This window comes from Leuciscus leuciscus (genome assembly GCF_965113295.1).
Source record: "Leuciscus leuciscus genome assembly, chromosome: 2".
Lineage (NCBI taxonomy): Eukaryota > Metazoa > Chordata > Actinopteri > Cypriniformes > Leuciscidae > Leuciscus > Leuciscus leuciscus.
This window is the reverse complement of record NC_138726.1, coordinates 44,933,208-44,953,747: the sequence shown is the minus strand read 5'-3', so window position 1 is coordinate 44,953,747 and position 20,540 is coordinate 44,933,208. Positions and strand designations below refer to the sequence as shown.

The following is a 20,540-nucleotide window of genomic DNA, read 5'->3' as shown; positions in this document are numbered from 1 at the left end:
GTGACCCAATCTTGCATTGTTTTACTGATGCACCTTGCACATAGAATACACAAAACAGCAACTTTCACTACAAAATAGCACAAACAAGGATTCAGAGTTGGCATATGGATTATGGAATTCCTTATGAATGAAGCCATGGCAAAAAGAAATCCTGAGGGTGACAGGCTGGTGCCAAAGGGTAATAAATGTTACACTCGAGTTTACAAAGACTCCAAGGAAACAAATAGGCCTACATCACTGATGTAGTTTTAGTTTTGGAGTGCCAGTATTACATGAAACAAGAGGATAGAGATGATGGATGCCAACAATAAATAAAGACACTTTTTATTTTTCTCCATTTGTAAATCAGGTTGTATTAGCAAACATAGCTTAAGACAGTGAAGTCATGATGTCACAGAACTGTCCTGTTCTACAGCTTATTCCGAATATGTTCTTCTTGATGTGATTGAATATATAATTATATATTCCAATAGAATATGCAAATGTGATTTAAAAACAACGTTTTATATAACTTGTACACAATATTTATTTTGTGACTTTTTAAGTGTCCTGTATCCCCTAATTTGTGAAAGAATGTTTTAGGTTGCCAAAAAAAAAAAAAAAACAGCATTCACGACAATCATCAAAGAAAACTGCCATTCATATCAATTACTTGTAATTAACAACAATTTATCTTTACAGCTCTAACTTAGGTTACTAAACACCTTTTTCAATATGAGGAAGCATGTGGAGAGAGCTTGACCCTTAACCCCAAACCCTATGTCGTCATTTCCCCAAGACTCAACGGCTAATGCCCAGTGTTGCTGAGAGGGAAAGAAAAGAGTGAAGAGAGGGAGGGAGGAAAGGAGAAGGAGATAAAGAAAGGGAGAGTAGAGCGCGGAAATTTCGTCCCCGCTTCTTGGCGCGAATCTGGCAGGAAAAAATAAAAGCGAACAGCCGTCGCTAGTTCCTATATAGAGTGATTTTCAAGCTGCCAACCCTGCGAGCTCCTGTATTATATCAGACTAGCTCGCTCGTTAGCATTTTTAACATTCTTTACCACAGACCACATCTCATCTTCTGATCTCTAACTTCTTTAAAGCATTTTAGAGTGCAATAGTCGCGTCAAGGTGGTCGTATAAAATCTGCACAATGGGGGTGAGTTTGTATGTCCATGTTGTATGTTGTTAGCTTTGCTCTTTCTTGGGTTTTGATAAATGTGTGCGGCAATTTGAACAAAGACTGATGGAAGCAAATCATGATCCCCGGAAAGAGTGTATGTGAATGCATGTGTGTTGGGTGTGTGTGCTGGAGGTAAAAACCTGAAGCTCATGAATAACGAGGGGGTGGTGGTGAAAATTTGGTGGTTTAAAGATGTTCTGGTCCCGAATAGATATTGTAGTGTCCATCTAAGTACACAAATGTCCACCTCAAATGGTTTCTGGTTCATTTCAGGTGCCTCGTCGACTGCGCCATTTCTTTAACACTAAGCACAATAACACTGATACATATAACACGGCAAACTGTTGCTGTTTTCATCAAACTGCCTGTATTATCAGTTTCCAACAGTCGATGCATCAAAGTCATAGTAGGAGCTGGTCAGATATGGTGTATTTGAGCTCCATAATACAGGCTTTTGATTCGCATGATGCTGCGAGATCAAACCTTTCACGGCAGAGCTAGTGCTCGGTCCGTAGGGTTGGAAGGATACATTTGTCTGGCAGTAGTGAACTTTATGTACTGATTCCTCCATCGTCAAGCCCTTAGAAAACTATTATTAACCACGTTCATCTCCACGTGCTTTGTGTTCTCAGCACCTGTTTCCTGCTTCTCTTGCCATCACTATACCTTGAGCTAAAGAAAAGCTTGCTTTCTGCTCCTCAAGCTAGATATGTACTCTTCTTGATAATATAGATTGTAATTTTTTTAATACAATCTTTAAATCCTCACATTTACAGAAATACCACTATCCTATTATGTCCACAAATGGGTCACTAACCTCCATGAAGTAGATAGAAATAAATGCAATTTGCTTGCGATTGATGCACATTGACCTGGATAATTATTTGTGCAATATTTTGAGATTTTCAGCTTTTGTGCAATAATTATTTTTAAAGCTAAAATAAACTAAAACATTTTGTAAATTGCTAGCTAATATTATTTATGAATTTGGTAAATATGGTAAAATAAGCATTTAATTCCAAATCTTTTGGACAAGTTCAAAATAACATTTCGAGAGCATCTTGTGCTTCAATGGAACATCTGACCGGCGTCTGTGCAAAATGTACTTGATTTGATGATCCATTTAGTCTTCATTCAATATCAGATTGTTTAAAGTTTTTCCAAAAGCCTACAAGTTCGGGTCAAAAGATCCAAGATGATCAAATGTCTCAGATTTTGAGTCAAGTCACATTTTTCTATACTGTGCTTTAGACAATACAGTCTTTCAAAGCAGCTTCAATGTAATAAACAGGAAAATAACAGTCTTAAAGGGATAGCTCACCCAAAAATGATAATTCTGTCATTGATTAGGCTACTCACCCTCATGTCTTTCCAAACCCGTGAGACTTTCGTTCATCTTCGCAACACAAATGATCATTTTGATGAAATCTGAGAGTTTCTGTCCCTTCGTTGACAGTTACGCAACTACCAATTTTACGCTTCAAAAAGGTTCATAAAAAGATTGTAAAGCTTAGCTAATCCATATGAATTGAGCAGTTTAGTCAGAATTTTCTTAAGAGATTTGATCACTTTATATGATGAACAGATTGAATTTAGGCTTTTATTCACATAATTATTCATCAAGGCACACATCAGTTGTGGTAAACGGAAGCTCAATCATGTTTGCTTGATGTGTGAAAACTGATGAGGTTCATTCTCGCGTTACGCAGCATGTTTGAGCTTCAGCTTTCCCGAAGTTTGTTCTCGCGTGTCAAGCAGGTTCAGATGAGCTTCTTTGTATGTTCGCTGATCAATGTTTATATGTGAATAAAATACTTAATTAAATCCGTTCATCATATAAAGCGATCGATTCTCTTCAGGACTAAACCGCTCAATTCATATGGATTAGTTTTACGATCTCTTTATGAACATTTTGAAACATCAAAGTGTCAGTTGCGTAGCTGTCAAAGGAGGTTTTATTAAAAAGATCTTCATTTGGGTTCTGAAGATGAACGAAAGTCTCACAGGTTTGGAACAACACGAGGGAGAGTAATTAATGACAGAATTTTCATTTTTTGGTGAACTAACTCTTTAATGTTGTAAAATCAATCAATTATGAAATGACTTCAATTTCAGCTGTAAAGCAGCTCTACAGAAAACAATAGTGTCATTATTCGGCTTAATTTAAACCAGTGTTGATTCAGTTCATTTCAGAACTCACTCACTATATGTCTATTTATATTATTCCGACCATCAACCACCCTGCTCTCTAGAGTAGAAATAATAAAAAACTTGATCAGATGTCTGTTTATATTTGCTCTAAAATTTCCCAGATTTTTTGTAATATAAAGTATGCTTTTTTCAGATGGTTTTGTTCAGGGTGATGTTTGACAGTATGTCTTGCCGTTTTCATTTAGAGAAAATCAAACCGAGCAAAGGAGAAAAAGCAGAGAAGACTTGAAGAACGGGCAGCTATGGATGCAGTGTGTGCTAAGGTGGAAGCAGCCAATAAGGTATGACTAGTTGAGAACATCTGAAAGAAACATTTTCAAAATATGTCTGGACTTGCCTTAAAATTGTGTATGCAATGTTTGTTTAGGCTCTTGCTATAGAGAAATGTGTGTCCCATGTTTATTTTTTTACTTTTTTAACAGCTTGAAGATCCTCTGTCTGCCATGCCAGTGTTCAAAAAGTATGACAGAAATGGGTATGTTGTCTTTGTTTTCCCCTTTACCAGATGTGTCTGCCTGTAAACTGGTGAACTAAATTCATTTCATTTTTTTAATGCTATACTAATATTGTGAATGTCTGAATCGGTCACAGGCTAAACCTGGTGATTGAGTGTAAACGGGTAGCTGCATTGAATCCAGATACAGTGGAGTGGGCCTATGAGTTGACTAGAGCCAACATGCAGACGCTGTAGGTATTGAGCAAGTCAACATGTGGGGTAATCCAACATCCCATATTGTTACTGCCTTTGAAGTTTATGCTGTTTTAATTGTCACATTTTTAATGTCTAGCATCTTGAGCTTTCCCCTATAGCTTCTTAATGGATGCCTGTTAGCATTTTGTGTCCCACATTGACTTTCAGTTTAGTGAGAAATGTCCCTGTGAACAAGTATATAAACCTATGAGTATTGTGCATGTGGTGCTTCTGCAAAATGTGAATTGTTGTTCCATTGTTTTGGCAGATATGAACAGAGTGAGTGGGGATGGAAGGAGAGAGAGAAAAGGGAGGAGATGAAGGACGAGAGAGCATGGTATCTCCTGGCCTTTGATGCTGACTCCACGCCTTTAGCATTTTCCCACTTTCGATTTGACGTGGAGTGTGGAGATGAGGTTTTATATTGGTAATGTTGCTTTAATTATTACTGATTATTACTGATCACACGGGACAGCTATGAATTTCTCTTTGATGATTATAAAAAATCTGTCAGTTTATTAAGGGTATGTTTTCATGACATTGATGTACTAAAAACCAAATCGTTTTTCCTTCGCGTTTTTTGCGTACAGACAACAACGTTGTCGAAACGATCCCTGTTCCCACGGGTCCTCGAAAATGATTACATTTTGTATTCATGCCAGGCCAGTAGCTGGCGACGTCACTTAGTAAAGAAACACTTGGCGCCTATAGACTGAACAAGTTATACATGCATGCATTACATCGTGGTTTGCACAAATTTGCGTTTTTGTAGTTTTACTGAGACAATAACGGTTATTGAAACCAGTTTTCAAGGCCCCAAAACACTGTTGTCATGTGAATAAACGACCAAAACACACAAACAGTTTTCTGTTTTTAGTTGAAAACGGTGTTGTGTAAACGGCCCCTCAGAATGCACAATGTTTTAGTACAATTTTGGTTATTGGCTGATAGAGGTGGGAGTTGTTTTTTTGTGTGTCTGTGTTTCTTAATCGATATTGGACATTTAATTGTTCAATTCCCCTATTTTTACATTTAGATCATCTTTGCCATCATCTAAAGCTGTATTTCCACCGAAATTACCCGGAACAATTTGTCCCAGGAACTTTTTTCCCCCCAGACCTGTTGCTGTCTGCGTTTCCACCACTGTCTAAAGTACCGTGAAGATTAGGCAAATTAGTCCGGTGACGCAGGACTGCGCGCTACTTTACAGTTCCCACTGGATTTCATCCTCTGAATTTAAGCTTAATAAAGCCTGAACCTCGTCATCGGTCCATCTGTCTTATTTTTTAAACTCCATTGTTGATTCGAATAGCAAACAACTGTTACTGCACGCACCGCAACAGATTGTGGTTGAAATAAAATGCTGCGTGGAGTCAACCAATCAAAATGTGGCATGAACTCAACCAATCAGCATGTTCAGCACCCAAGTCCCACCCCCGAAAGTTCCTGTACTTTGAAAAAGTACTACCTCGCAAGCAGGGCCTTTCGGAGGAGGAAATATTTACACAGGACTTCATTTAGACCCTGGTTCCTGTGGTTGAAACACACCGATTACCAGCCCAAAGTCCCTAGTTCCTGCGGAAAGTTCCTGCGGAAAGTTCCTGCGGTGGAAACGCGGCTTAACACTAACTTAGGCCGTGTTTACACCTTTTTATTACACCCAGTATTAAGGTCGGTCGGATCAATATAGACGAGGGAGACATATTCCCATGTACACCTAGTGTTTTAATCTCTTTTGTCCACTTTCAACCGCTTCTGTCCTGATTTCTTTAAAGGGAGAGGTGTATGGGTGGTTTTCAGATCTTTCGATCTAATGGACAAAATTTGTTCTCGGAATGTCCAATGTAAATTTGTGGTGAAAAGTGGAACTGCAGCGTGCTGTAATTGAGATTTCAGGCTGCCCCACTTATTTTCACGTTACCTTACGTGAACCTTGCTTCAGACCAAGACGCTATCATTCAGCTTCAGATATGTGTCTGCATCAGGTTATTAACTAGTTGGCATGTCTGTACATCCTATGTGGAGTAGCGTATCAAATTAATGAAAGTATAAACCCTTTAATTTAATCTTGCTCATGTGAATAGCCTTATACACAGTAGTTCTGATGTTTGTTTTATGTTTGTTCGGAGAATAGACATTCCTCACTGGAATTCCTGCATACCTTGCAATATTTTAAAACGACATTCAGACGCAATAAATACTACATTAAAGCAATTCTAAGATGGCATTCTATGCATTTGTTTTGTGTACTAAAGGCTGTCAATCATCAGTAGAGCGCCACCCTCAGGCTGAATGATGCAAGGACATTAGAATCATGCCAAAAGTGTGTCTGATGTGTTCAGCGATTAGGAAATAAAGCTTACAAAATGTTTATCATAAACTAGCGCTAAGACCCAGAATCTACCCTACCTAAATTAAACCATAACTCTCGCTAAAATGCAACCTAGGGTCTTTTTGTGAATCTACCCGAGGCAAACTTTCGTTTAAAAGCATAATTAGGATGGAAACTGCACTTTTAAGATTGACCATATTTTCGGTCAAATTGCTTTTTGAATGGGAGTGCTAGGGGCACTACTAGGATAGCAGCAAAATCACTATTTTTAAAACACTAAGAAGGCTCGACACAACATGAAACTTTGCTCGAAGTATCACCATGGGCTCTACATGTGAACTGGAGCATTAAGAACATTGTTTGTGTACACGGTTTACTAAAAAGAAAGGTTTTGAACAACTCACTGTAGCTGTTGTTGTTTCCGGCCCTCTGCATTTTGTCAGTCAAAAATAGTTGATATCCGTATGCGAATGAACTGACTCCATAGGAGGAAATGTCATGAAGTTGTCATTTCAATGAAAAGCATGATAACTTAGCCACTTAGCTCATGGCAATATCTATTCAAATAATAATGATAAACAAGGGGTTTCATTCAATATATCAGTCGAAATAATGTAATCTTAGCTGACGTAAACTCTCGCGTGAAGCTTTGTTGCCGGATTACGTGAGTGAGGTTAGAATGCAGGAGGCTTTTTTTTTCTTTTTTTTTGCATAAATCACATTTTTGTGCTTTTCCTGGGTGAAGGTGAAAAGAAACATCCCAGAAACTTTTCACCAACTGCCGTTTCGGTGCACAAGGGATATACTAAATATGTGGCTGCTTGTTTTGCAAGTAGACATCAACACGCTGACCGAGATGCTGAAGGACTACAGAGTTTGTAGTGACCACTTTGACGATGGCGACTTCAAGGTGCCTACAACAAAAGGAATACCAAAGACATTTATTTTTTTGGGAAAATGCTATTCCAAGAGCTGTAGTGGAGGTAATGCACTTTTGGTTATATTCTATCGAAATGTTAGTGACGACAGCTTCTAGAAATGGGATGGGGTATGTGTGCATCATTATTAAACGTTGTGTGTTTGCTTGTCTTTGAATCTCAAAGTCGTAAAGTTATTGCACAGATCTGTACATGGAGTGAAATTGTGCATGGCATTTGAAAAGTCTGCCTTTACTACTACAGTGAGGAAAATAAGTATTTGAACACCCTGCTATTTTGCAAGTTCTCCCACTTGGAAATCATGGAGGGGTCTAAAATTGTCATCGTAGGTGCATGTCCACTGTGAGAGACATAATCTAAAAAACAAAAAAATCAAGAAATCACAATATATGATTTTTTAACTATTTATTTGTATGATACAGCTGCAAATAAGCATTTGAACACCTGTCTATCAGCTAGAATTCTGACCCTCAAAGACCTGTTAGTCTGCCTTTCAAATGTCCACCTCCACTCCATTTATTATCCTAAATTAGATGCACCTGTTTGAGGTCGTTAGCTGCATAAAGACACCTGTCCACCCCATACAATCAGTAAGAATCCAACTACTAACATGGCCAAGACCAAAGAGCTGTCCAAAGACACTAGAGACAAAATTGTACACCTCCACAAGGCTGGAAAGGACAACGGGGAAATTGCCAAGCAGCTTGGTGAAAAAAGGTCCACTGTTGGAGCAATCATTAGAAAATGGAAGAAGCTAAACATGACTGTCAATCTCCCTCGGACTGGGGCTCCATGTAAGATCTCACCTCGTGGGGTCTCAATGATCATAAGAAAGGTGAGAAATCAGCTCAGAACTACACGAGAGGAGCTGGTCAATGACCTGAAAAGAGCTGGGACCACCGTTTCCAAGGTTACTGTTGGTAATACACTAAGACGTCATAGTTTGAAATCATGCATGGCACGGAAGGTTCCTCTGCTTAAACCAGCACATGTCAAGGCCCGTCTTAAGTTTGCCAATGACCATTTGGATGATCCAGAGGAGTCATGGGAGAAAGTCATGTGGTCAGATGAGACCAAAATAGAACTTTTTGGTCATAATTCCACTAAATGTGTTTGGAAGAAGAATGATGAGTACCACTCCAAGAACACCATCCCTACTGTGAAGCATGGGGGTGGTAGCATCATGCTTTGGGGGTGTTTTTCTGCACATGGGACAGGGCGACTGCACTGTATTAAGGAGAGGATGACCGGGGCCATGTATTGCGAGATTTTGGGGAACAACCTCCTTCCCTCAGTTAGAGCATTGAAGATGGGTCGAGGCTGGGTCTTCCAACATGACAATGACCCGAAGCACACAGCCAGGATAACCAAGGAGTGGCTCTGTAAGAAGCATATCAAGGTTCTGGCGTGGCCTAGCCAGTCTCCAGACCTAAACCCAATAGAGAATCTTTGGAGGGAGCTCAAACTCCGTGTTTCTCAGCGACAGCCCAGAAACCTGACTGATCTAGATAAGATCTGTGTGGAGAAGTGGGCTGACCAAGATTCCCATGATGCCAATAAAGGACAGTAGTAATGTAATTTTGATTACCCAAAGCTCAGCATGTTGTGAAATTAAGTGGCTAAGCTATCATGCTTTTCATTGAAATTACAACTTCATGACATTTCCTCCTATGGAGTCAGTTCATTAGCATTCGGAGGTCGACTATTTTTGACTGACAAAATGCCGGCGGACAGAAACAACAACAGCTACAGTGAGTTGTTCAAAACCTTTCTTTTTAGTAAACCGTGTACACAAACAATGTTCTCAATGTTCTCAATGCTCCAGTTCACATGTAGAGCCCATGGGGATCCTTCGAGCAAAGTTTCATGTTGTGTCGAGCCTTCTTAGTGTTTTAAAAATAGTGATTTTGCTGCTATCCTAGTAGTGCCCCTAGCACTCCCATTCAAAAAGCAATTTGACCGAAAACGAAAATACGGTCAATCTTAAAAGTGGTGTTTCCATCCTAATTATGCTTTTAAATGAAAGTTTGCCTCGGGTAGATTCACAAAAAGACCCTCGGTTGCATTTTGGCGAGAGTTATGCTTTAACGGCCAGGAGCCGCTACTTTAGACCCCGTTTACACCGGTATTTAGCATCGTCCACTTGTGATCGGATTGATCAAATCGTTTCTTAATACCAGGTGCAAACAATAAATCATTTAAAAGTATTGATTTAAAAAATATATATATTTAACATTTTAGACAAAATAGGATGGAATTTATCAGTTATTGTCCTGAACATGAAAACAATTATCAGCTTATTGATTTATTGTGCATGTCTGTCTGTCCATTTATCATTGCACATATTGTTTTTGTGAGTGTGTGTGGGAGGGCTTCTGTCTCAATTGTTATTTTTGCATCGTGCGACTTCACTGATTCTCTGAGTCATGTAAGACACATGACCTTAGAGATTGCTGTTTGTATCTGACTGATTCTAATTATGTTTCCTCAGTTATGAAGTCCAACTGGAGAGTAAAGTCAGACGGAAAGGCCTGGGGAAATTTCTCATCCAAATCCTTCAGCTTATCGCCAACAGGTACCACAACAAACACAGCACTCCAAGAATTTATTCCTGTGTAGCACTTTTACCAAAACTCATAATTTACTCTCTTTCCTCAGCACGCAAATGAAAAAGGTCATGCTGACTGTATTTAAACACAATCATGGGGCTTACCAGTTCTTTAGGGAGGCTTTACAGTAAGTCCTGTCCTTCTGGACTAATACACATTCAACACTTCCTCACAATGAAATTCCTGTTCCTCCTCTGAATGCAGATTTTTATACAGGCCTCTGTGATAGACCAAACACTGGATGACAGCAGTTGCCATAGCAACAAGTGCCTAGCCAACTACTGAAAAAATCTGCAATGCTTATTCAGTGTTAAAATATGAATTCACCAATGGCTGTCCTCTTTCTTTCAGGTTTGAGATTGACGAAACGTCACCCAGTATGTCCGGTTGCTGTGGAGAAGATTGCTCCTATGAGATTCTGAGCCGGAGAACAAAATATGGCGACGTGTCGGGGCATGCGCATGGGGGCGGCCACTGTGGAGGCTGCTGCCATTAAAAGCAAGCCTTCATGTGTTCTTTCAGAGCTTCCTCATCCTCATTCCCCACATCCCATCACCCACAATCCCCTCTTAGAAAGCCCTTAAAACAGACTCTCCTGCCCATATTCATCAATGAAACCCCCTCTATGCTTGCTCTTGGTTTTTAACTTAAAAAAGCTCATCCAGCATTTCACGTAATAAGCGATAGTATGCTTTTCTCAGTTACATAAAGGTTTGAATGACAAAAAATAGCGGTAAAAGCCACTGTGAGCCAAATGTGACTTCTCTCACCTCAGGTATCAGCATGGTGAGGGTCATCCGAAAAAAGCCTGCTTTTTTCTTGTTGTTTTTTCAGAAAGTTTCCCTCACTCATCGTCTGTTGAGTGAATGCAGGTGTTGGTCACAGTGGTTATTACAGCCATTTTACTCTATACCACTTTTCAGGGTAAATGTATTTTAACTAAAAGCGGAAGTTTGCTTCTCACTTCAAGAATATGAAAACTACAGTCTGTACTGTTTATAATTCGTAATCACTTAGACTGTCTCAGGTCATTCAACAAAATGTTTTATAACAGCTATATTAGGGAACTGATGGATGAGGATTATGTTGATGTTTGATTTGATAAAGAGGTTGGCATGTTAGCTATGGTAGATATATACTTTACTTTTACTTTTTTATCATAACATTCTTTTATCATGTCATTACTGTATATTTCCATTTTTTTTCTTCACTGTATATAATCTGTTTGCCATGTACATTTTATTTGCCTTCAAATACATTGGAAAATGATATTCAACACTTAAAAACAGTTTGAGAGATGAGTGTTTCTGTCTTGTGCTCTCCTGTTGAACTGAAACGAAAGGTCATTCCAGCTTTGTTATGCGTTTGATTTGTATGCAACAAATAAAGGAATCTTGTTTGACTTCTTGATATTTAGTGGACTGATTTGTTTTACTGTGTTTCAAATGTATCTTGAAAAAGCTGTTCCTAACTATTGATTTTAGTTGGGGTGAAAACTGATAGACACTGTTATCAGCCGAGACTCTGATAACCAAATCCCCACCCTCAGTTTTATTAAGAAAGGCTGCTTTGTTGTTTGAGTCCTTTGAACTTCAAGAGAGAAAAAGCATCCTCACATGTTTATTTTAAGGAATGTTTGGTTATGGCACTATTTCAAATTGTACATTAGAAATTAAAATATATATTTATGTAACTGATTTGAGAAATATACTCTACCAATTCAAAAGTTTGGGGTGGATAAGATCTTTTCTCTTGTTTTTTTTTTTTTAAATGGTGGTGGTTCTGAAAGAAGTCTCCATATTATGGCTCACCTAGGCTGCGTTTTATTTGATAGCTACAATAAAACAGTAATGCAGTGAAATGTATAGTTTAAAATAACTTTTTTTCTACTTTAATTTGTTTTAAAATGCGATTTATTCCTGTGATGGCAATGCTGAATAAGCAGCCATTTTTCAGTGTCACATGAATCATGATCCTTTTAATATGCTGATTTGGTGCTCAATTAGCATTTCATTTATCAATATTAAAAACAGTTTAATATTGTACTTAATAATTTCATGCTCAAGATTCTTTGATGAATAAAAAGTTAAAAAGATCAGCATTTATTGGAAAAAGAATTTAAATGTAAAAGTTTTTCCTGACACTTTTGATCAGTGCATCCCTACTGAATAAAAGGATTAATTTATTTTAATTTATAAACGAATTCATTTATAGTATAGATTGAGTTGAACAATATACATAATCACACGTTTCATTTTTCTAAAATAATTGTTTGGGAAACAATGGGATAATTCAGACAGCACAACACTACCTTCTGATGGACATAAAAGATGCATGCAAGTTCTTTCCGCAACAAATGCTCATATGAAAGCTGTTGGAATAAATGAAGAGTATTTTATTATTAAATAGAAATGTAATCAGCTAAGTCAGACCCTCGGATATCTTTTAATCACTACAATTACATTTCAAAACCAGTATATTCATGGTGGATATGATAATGATGAAATGCACTTTGTGTTTTAAAGGTTTTATCTTTTACATTTTTTCACAATAGGTCATAATACAAAAAAAGTTAATCTGCTATTTCGCTCACTGGAGTTTTTCTTATAAATGGTTAAAGGTTTAACGTCCTTGGAACAAAAGTTAGAGGGCGGAACTATGGTTTATTTCCATGCTTCAGGAGATAATTTACCGTGTTACACATTCAAAGCGGAAGTTGTTGGTACTGCGCAGTGGATGAATGGGATCGCTGTACATCATATTGCGCTTGTCTAGTATGCATAGAGACGCACAACGCTGCCTGCAATACACAAAATGAAGCGACCGGAAAGGATTTATTCATCTCAACTTTACATTAATGCACATCATTAAGTGTAATTAATTAAACTACATTAGTTGTTACCGTAAATTCATATATACTGAAATTGATATCTGATTTTATTTTCACTGCAATTATTTGGGAAGCTGCAAACCATCTCTAATTTTTTATTTCGCCAGCTGTAGTCTTGGATGTTATGATGCATTCACATGGGCTGTCTTCATGATCACCGGTTTCATCGTCAGTCTTGATTTCTGCCTCATCAGGTCATCATGAGAATGAGGCTGAAGCTGAAGACTGTGTTTGTCATGTACTTCATGGTGTCACTGCTAGGACTCATCTATGCGCTGATGCAGTTGGGTAAGACTGGAATCACTATCATCATTACCTTGTTCATTCGGCCTTGAATCAGCCATTGTGAACCATGCCAGTGAATCTTCTCTGCAGGTCAGCGCTGTGACTGTAGAGATCATGGCATGTCTAAAGATCAGCAGATCTCTCATCTGCGAACGGAGCTTCAGAAGCTGCAGGAACACATAAAAACATCAGAGCTGAAGAAGACCGATGTGCCCAAAATTTATGTGATAACACCCACATATGCAAGGTATGTAGGCAGCTGTTTCAAGATTACAATTATGCAGGAATGTCATTCATTCCTGTCAACTAGTTTTACTGAAGGACATATAAAAGCTGGCTGGCAAGGCATCAATAGAACAGTGTTAAAGTTTTTGGGACTGTTAAGGCGTCTTTACACAGCCGAGTTAAGGCTGGTCTGTACCTGCTCGAAATTCAGTGTAAAGACGCAATGCCGGATAAAAGCAAGACTAAATGATGCCTGCTCTGACCCACCTCAACCCCTAGTACTATACCGTTTATATACTGTTTATTCTGTTATTGCTGTGTAAAATGCATCAATGCCACCTCTGAGCAGCATTAAACAGTCTGTGAAGACACCTAACTACCACTTCAGAAGCACTTCTGTGCCACCTTTGCAGTATAAATTTGGCACTACTATTTGAAATGCTACATCAGAGACGTCCTAAACTTTACCAACTATGTATATGATGCTTACGCCATGACGTAAAGAATTGTTTTGAAACCTACTGTTAAAAAGAGCCAATCATGGAAATGAGTCAGTGCTCATGTTCCACTGCTCATATTTTTCATAGCAAAAAAGCATTCTGTGTGAACAGCCCCTAAACTTTGCAGTATTTAAATACTGTATACAGCTTCATGGTGAACATTCTTAGGGAGCGTTCTCACAGAACACGTTTTTGCATTCTTTTCCATTTTATTTCTGTGTAAACATGCGCTAGACTGACGTGTTTGACCATTGTCGCTTTTCTGTCTCGTGTTTCTGTCAACACCTCGCTAATGACACGCATTCAAAAAACTTAGTGTTCAAGTTAAAAGAAGTTCAACTTTTTTAAAAACGTCTCTAGAACTTGCTGTTTTTACTTCACTACTCTGCATCTCACATTCTTGCAATCCACTGCACTGATTTTTCATTGTTCATTATGAAAACATGCGTGAGATTGACCTAGCGCTTGCATCTTTTGTCTTTTGCCGTGTCTTGCGCAGGACATGGCATACTACAAAAGGCGGTGCTCAAGTTAAAAGAAGTTCAACAACTTTTAAAAAGTGCATTTCTAGACCTTGTGCTTTTTTCCATTCCACTTCCCTGAATCTCGCGTTTTTAAACGCAAAAATGCGTTCTGAATGGCCCTTCATGCATTAAAGGGATAGTTCACCCAAAAAATTACATTTTGTCATTACTTATCCTCAAGTTTTTCCAAACCTGTATGAGTTTCTTTCTTCTGTTGAACACAAAATAACATATTTTAAAGAATGTTGGTAACCAGACAGTTGACGGCACCTATTGATTTCCTTAAAGGGATACCCCACTTTAAAATGAAAATTCTGTCATCATATTCTCACCCTCATGTTGTTTCAAACCTGTATGAATTTCTTTCTTCTGCTGAACAGAAAGGAAGATATCTAGAAGAATGTCAGTAACCAGACAGTTTCTGGTACCATTGACTTCCATAGTAGGAAAAAATATATACTATGGAAGTCAATGGTACCAGAAACTGTCTGGTTTCTGACATTCTTCTAGATATCTTCCTTTCTGTTCAGCAGAAGAAAGAAATTCATACAGGTTTGAAACAACATGAGGGTGAGTATATTGGCGCTTTTCCACTGCATGGTACGGCTCGGTACGGTTCGACTCGGCGCGGAACGGTTCGGCTCGCTTCGCTTTTCCACTGCGTGGTACGACTTGGCTCGGTACGGCACGGTTCGGTTCGCTTTAGCTCGGATGCTTTTCCACTGCAGTTAGTACCGCTTCAAAGTGGGTGGGACTGATCGTTATATAGTTGCCGTCTCTACTGCCATGACATCATCATATTTAATGCAATTTTTCATTCCGTGTTTCCCCATCCGCTCCTCGGCAACCAACGAGAGGAACGTCTGCACCTCGTCCACTGACCACGATTCAGCCATTTCTTTTTTGAAGTTTATACTCCTTTTTTTTTTTTGAAGCAAATACTTTTAAAACAGGCACTACAGTGTTGGCTGTTGTCTACTGGCTATTTAAATCCAGCGGGTTTAGTGTCTCGTGTCGTAAATACAATGACGCTGGTAGTGATGATTCTGTCTGACCAATCAGTGATCTGCAGTGTTTTCACGTCACATTTTAGTATCGGTACGGTACGCTTGGAACCTCAACAGAGGTGGTACCATTTAAAGCGAGCCGTACCGTACCGTACAGTGGAAATGCGCCATAAGTGAGCCGTACCGAACCGAGCCGTACCGTACCATGCAGTGGAAAAGCGCCATAAGATGACAGAATTTTCATTTTAAAGTGGAGTATCCCTTTAAGTAGGAAAAAAAATATTTTGTGTTCAACAGAAGAAAGAAACTCATACAGGTTTGGAACAACTTGAGGGTGAGTAAATAACAACATTTTGGGGTGAGCTATCCCTTTAAAATATCTCCAAAATGAGATTAAATGAAGTTTGCATGTTTTGTGGATAAGAATAAAAAATAATTTGAGGAAAGTGTCACCCTAAACTGCACAGAATTTAATCTCTCTCTTTCTCCCTCTTCATCCTCTCTCCAGACTGGTGCAGAAAGCTGAGCTCACTCGTTTGTCTCTCACCTTCCTCCATGTTCCTCAGCTCCACTGGATCGTGGTGGAGGACGCTCCCCAGCCAACTCCGCTCGTCACAGACTTCCTGGCTGCATCTGGCCTGACCTACACCCACCTGCACAAGCTGACCCCCAAGGACAGGAAGCTCCAGGAAGGGGATCCCAGCTGGCTGAAGCCTCGGGGAGCTGAGCAGAGGAACGAGGGTTTACGCTGGCTCAGAGAGATGGGTGCTGCTGCTGAGGGAAAGGAAGCGGCTGCCCTCGAGGAGGCTGTGGTGTACTTTGCTGATGATGACAACACATACAGCCTGCAGCTTTTTGAAGAGGTGAGGTGTTTAAATGGTTAAATATATACTACCGTCAAACAGTTTGGGGTCGGCAACTTTTTTCAATGTTTTTGAAAGTCTGTTATGCTCACCAAGGCTGCATTTATTTGATCAAAAAGTACAGTGATATTGTGAAATATTATTACAATTTAAAATAACTGTTTTCTATTTTCATGTTTTAAAATGTAATTTATTCCTGCGATGCAAAGCTGAATTTTCAGCATCATTACTCCAGTCTTCAGTATCACATTCATTCTAATATGCTGATTTGATGCTCAAGAAACATTTCTTATTATTTTCAATGTTGAAAACAGTGATTCATATTTTTTTTGGAAACTAATAAAACATTTTTTAAGGATTCTTTGGTTAACAAAGTTCAAAAGAAAAATATATTTGAATTAGAAATCTTTTGTAACTGCATTTGTACTGAATAAAAGTATTAATTTCTTTTAAAAAATCTTACTGATCCAAAAGCTTTTAAACAGTAGTTTATTACCAGTCAAATATTTGGACATGATTACAATGATTTTGACATTACAATGATTTTCTTTAAAATGTAAAAAAAAAAAAAAAAAAAACATTTTAACAAACAAATAAATAAATAATGAACACATTTTTTTATCACTACATAGTTCCTGTACTTCCATGTGTTATTTAAAAGATCGTAATGACGTTTTAATTAATTATATTATTCTTATATGTAGAAAATGGTACTAATAAAGTTTTTATTGGTAGATTTAGATGCAAAACTTCTCCAGATGTGAAAGTTTGTTCCAGATTGTATTTTAATGGTTTGGAGAATTTCAATGAAAGCTGAACTTGGGATCATCTCAAGTAATTTAATGGGTGTTTACAGGTTAAACCGCCAGGTGGAGCTGTGCTTCAGGTGTAAAAAGGTGTAACAGATGTTTTCTTTTGGAGTCTCAATTACACCAACCCTTCTCAAAACCATGTTGGGTCTGTACATAGTCTTTGCCCATGGACACAAGGCCTCCTGATTTGTTTTTTTTTGTGTCTATATCATACTTCTTTTCCATTCACACTCTCCCTCCTATCATCCCCAGATGCGGTACACATACCGTGTCTCTGTGTGGCCCGTGGGTCTGGTGGGCGGGATGAAGTTTGAACGGCCCGTGGTAGAGGATGGGAAGGTTGTGCGTTTCCACACTGGCTGGCGTCCCAATCGCCCTTTCCCCATGGACATGGCTGGTTTTGCAGTGTCCCTGAGGTTGGTAATGACCAATCCCGAAGCACGGTTTGACGGTGATGCTCAGATGGGCTTCCTGGAAAGTAGTTTCCTTCAACACCTGGTTACTATGGACGACCTTGAACCCAAAGCAGACTTGTGCTCCAAGGTATATCCTTTATTCTGCACCTAGTGTTTGGAGGTTAACCAGCATTGCTGCATATGAGCTTATTTTATGTCTATTTTGTTTTTGAGAATTCTGTTTATTAGCTGTTATACATTTGTAAATGAAAATGTGCTTTTGTCATTTTTATTAATTTTTTCATTTCTGAATAGTATACATTTATTTGTATTTCTGTTTTAGTTTAGTAATTTTATCACTTATTTCAGTTAGCTGCCAAGGACACATTTCAAATTTTCATGTAGTTTACATTTTTCATCTAATATTTAGATTTAATTTGATTTAAATAACAAAAAATAAAGTATTGGCTCCCTTTCAATTCATGAGTTCCTCACAGGAAGTTGAATAACAGTTAGATTCCGGATATGTTTTTAAATAGTTCTAGTATATTTAGTAACTACATCATGGTCAGTCATGTGACATGCACAAACCTAAGTGAGATTCGAGAGCAGAAGGGAAGAAATCCACTTTTGTTGGAATCAAGGTTGTACATTTGTAAATAAATGAAGAATTATTTTTAAATTCCAGTTCAATTTCTGAATCCCATGACCTGCTTCTCTGAATTGTTATTCAGGGATTTACACTTTTTCCAATTCAAATTTCTGTGCGGAGAATTCATTTTAAATTCCAACTCAAATTAAAAGTGAGCCAATTCTTAAAATCTGAATTTTTCCCAACCCCTTTTGGAATGGGTCAACTATTCCTTTACGTACTATTGAAATGATTTTCCTCTTGCTCAGGTGCTGGTGTGGCACACCCGAACTGAGAAGCCAAAGATGAAGAGGGAAGACGCTTTGCAGAAGCAAGGGTTGGGTTCAGATCCGGATGTGGAGGTGTGAGCACCACCTCCTCAGAACATGCCTGAACTTTACCAAACATCCACGCTTCCATTGTGCCAAACAGATTCTCTTATTTAAATGGCAAGAGGTAAATTGTAATGTACCGAAGACACTACTGTAAGTGTGATTTCTGGGCCGCACACCAAAGACATGAGGTGATGAGTGCAGGGACACAAAGAAACCTGCAGCTTAAAAGGAAAAGGATTGTTTTAATTCATCATGCACCCCATAAACCATCCTAATCACCTGTTCACTTGAACAATATTTAAAGGGAATTGTACAGATGGTATCAATCATTAAGATGATGAGCTTGTATTTATAGATTAGAAGTGTGAGGTTTGCTTGAAATATATTTATTATAATATGATCTCATTATGTCTATGCTGTCCATGTCTTTGTCTCTCTAGGTGTACTTGTCTTATGTCTTGATGATAAAGACTTTAGTTTTTTTTTTCACTGAAAAGTGGAGGATATAAATAGGTCAGATATGGTGTCTATTTATGCCATTAATAATGTCTTGAATCACAATGGTGTGATTATCTTTAATCCAGTGGCATGTTGTATACGTGGCAATGGTAAAGCTTCAGGTGACACGGTGTAAAGTACAGATGATGTCACTTGACCCTGTGAAACAACGAAGAGTGAAAACAGTTAAAGAATGTGATAACATTTCGAGTTGCTATGCACATCATCACACTGGTGGCGATGTAAAATCTGTAGATAGCAGAATGAAGCGGATAAATTCAGTTTCTGAACAGTTCGTCATTCCATGTGCTGGGAAAGTTTTCTGTTTTGTGTTTTAGACTTAAACACACCTGTTTTACTGAATCCAAATGTAAGAATGTAAATATGTCAATCAAGATGTGAACATTTCTGAATTCAAGTATTGACTCCCTTCCAATTCATGAGTTGGTCACTTCACAGGAAGTTGAATATAGTGCAACAGTTTGGTCCCTTTCACTTTCGGTGTAGGGGAATTTAACGATAACTAATAAACTATTAAAGACAGTTCTACCCTAAGCTACAAGGTTGTTCATCTATTGTATATGCTTTTGTTGAAGCAATCAGCCTGCATTATTTCAGCTTATTTTAAATATTCATGTTTAACAGCAGAATTCCCGGTGAAAAACGTCTTTACTGCAAAGAAATCTCCACAATCAAAGAGCAACAAGCAAACTGAACTCTTTAGCGCACACCGACTCCCATGAAGCACAGCAAATTATATAATAGTCTCCCTACATTCTTAAACCATCTAAATATTTGTATATATGCACATTTTGCAACATTTATTTCCAAATACTTTTTAGTGATTTGTTCCAGAAATTTTTTTTTTTATGCTGGTTGAAAGTCTCTTCACATCCTGATAGCAATCACAAAGTTAAGTGGTCTAAATGTATTTATATGTATATATTCGGTCTGTGGAAGGCGTAGGACCATGAAATGTTTGTCCAATCATTGAATTCGGTCTAGATGCAATGTCCTACCTCCCTGTCAATATATGTATTAAAATTGCCTACCCAACCTTTAATCAAAGTTTGTAATGTTATGATTCACCTCAAAGCTGATTTGGTTCATGGCTTGTAACTCTTCAATGAAGACTCTTTGTCAAGCCATCATTCAAAGTTTATCTTGACTTAATTTAAGTTAATCTACCTCAAATTTCACTTCTGCATTCTGTTTGTGACTAGCAGTAGCAAACAGAATTAAGTTGCTACTCGATTCATTTCTGAATGGTGAACAACCCTGATGTCAAAGCCCCTTGAAACATCACGTGTTAGCTTGATGTTCAAACACCACCTGTTATGTCATGACGCTCACTGTAAACAAAATAAGTTATTTTTCTCAGGCATTTATCTCAGATGTTTTTGAAACAAATTCATTCTAAACTTTTTATGAGTTTGCTGTCAGTCTTTCACCAGCTTTATCATTATTTATGAATAATGTTTCCACGTGAGCCTCAGAAACCAGAAGGATTGAAAGAGCAGGCAGTAAACTCCCTCTACAATGATTCAACAGTACTACAGCAACATGTGCCCAAACACTCAAGTGAAATCACATCTGTGAAACAGCTGTTTCTCTATATATCCTCGGGGTCATT

General features: G+C 38.2%; 2 protein-coding genes across 3 annotated transcripts; both read left to right on the top strand.

The window, feature by feature from the left end:
* Positions 1-764: 764 nt before the first annotated feature.
* Positions 765-11,350, top strand: naa40 (N-alpha-acetyltransferase 40, NatD catalytic subunit). Its single transcript, XM_082159144.1, has 8 exons — positions 765-1,137; positions 3,558-3,653; positions 3,795-3,847; positions 3,964-4,059; positions 4,332-4,490; positions 9,825-9,908; positions 9,992-10,069; positions 10,294-11,350. The coding sequence occupies exons 1-8, from the start codon at positions 1,132-1,134 to the stop codon at positions 10,436-10,438; spliced, it is 717 nt and encodes a 238-aa protein (XP_082015270.1). The 5' UTR covers positions 765-1,131; the 3' UTR covers positions 10,439-11,350.
* A 1,304-nt stretch (positions 11,351-12,654) lies between these two features.
* Positions 12,655-19,984, top strand: b3gat3 (beta-1,3-glucuronyltransferase 3 (glucuronosyltransferase I)). 2 transcript variants are annotated; one of them, XM_082159042.1, is made up of 6 exons: positions 12,655-12,815; positions 13,027-13,120; positions 13,208-13,364; positions 15,882-16,236; positions 17,301-17,591; positions 18,344-19,984. In XM_082159042.1, the coding sequence occupies exons 2-6, from the start codon at positions 13,033-13,035 to the stop codon at positions 18,440-18,442; spliced, it is 990 nt and encodes a 329-aa protein (XP_082015168.1). In that variant the 5' UTR covers positions 12,655-12,815; positions 13,027-13,032; the 3' UTR covers positions 18,443-19,984. The 2 variants fall into 2 exon arrangements, with proteins under 2 accessions (XP_082015168.1, XP_082015167.1); XM_082159041.1 differs by having other exon boundaries at positions 12,940-13,120.
* The last annotated feature ends 556 nt before the right edge of the window (positions 19,985-20,540 follow it).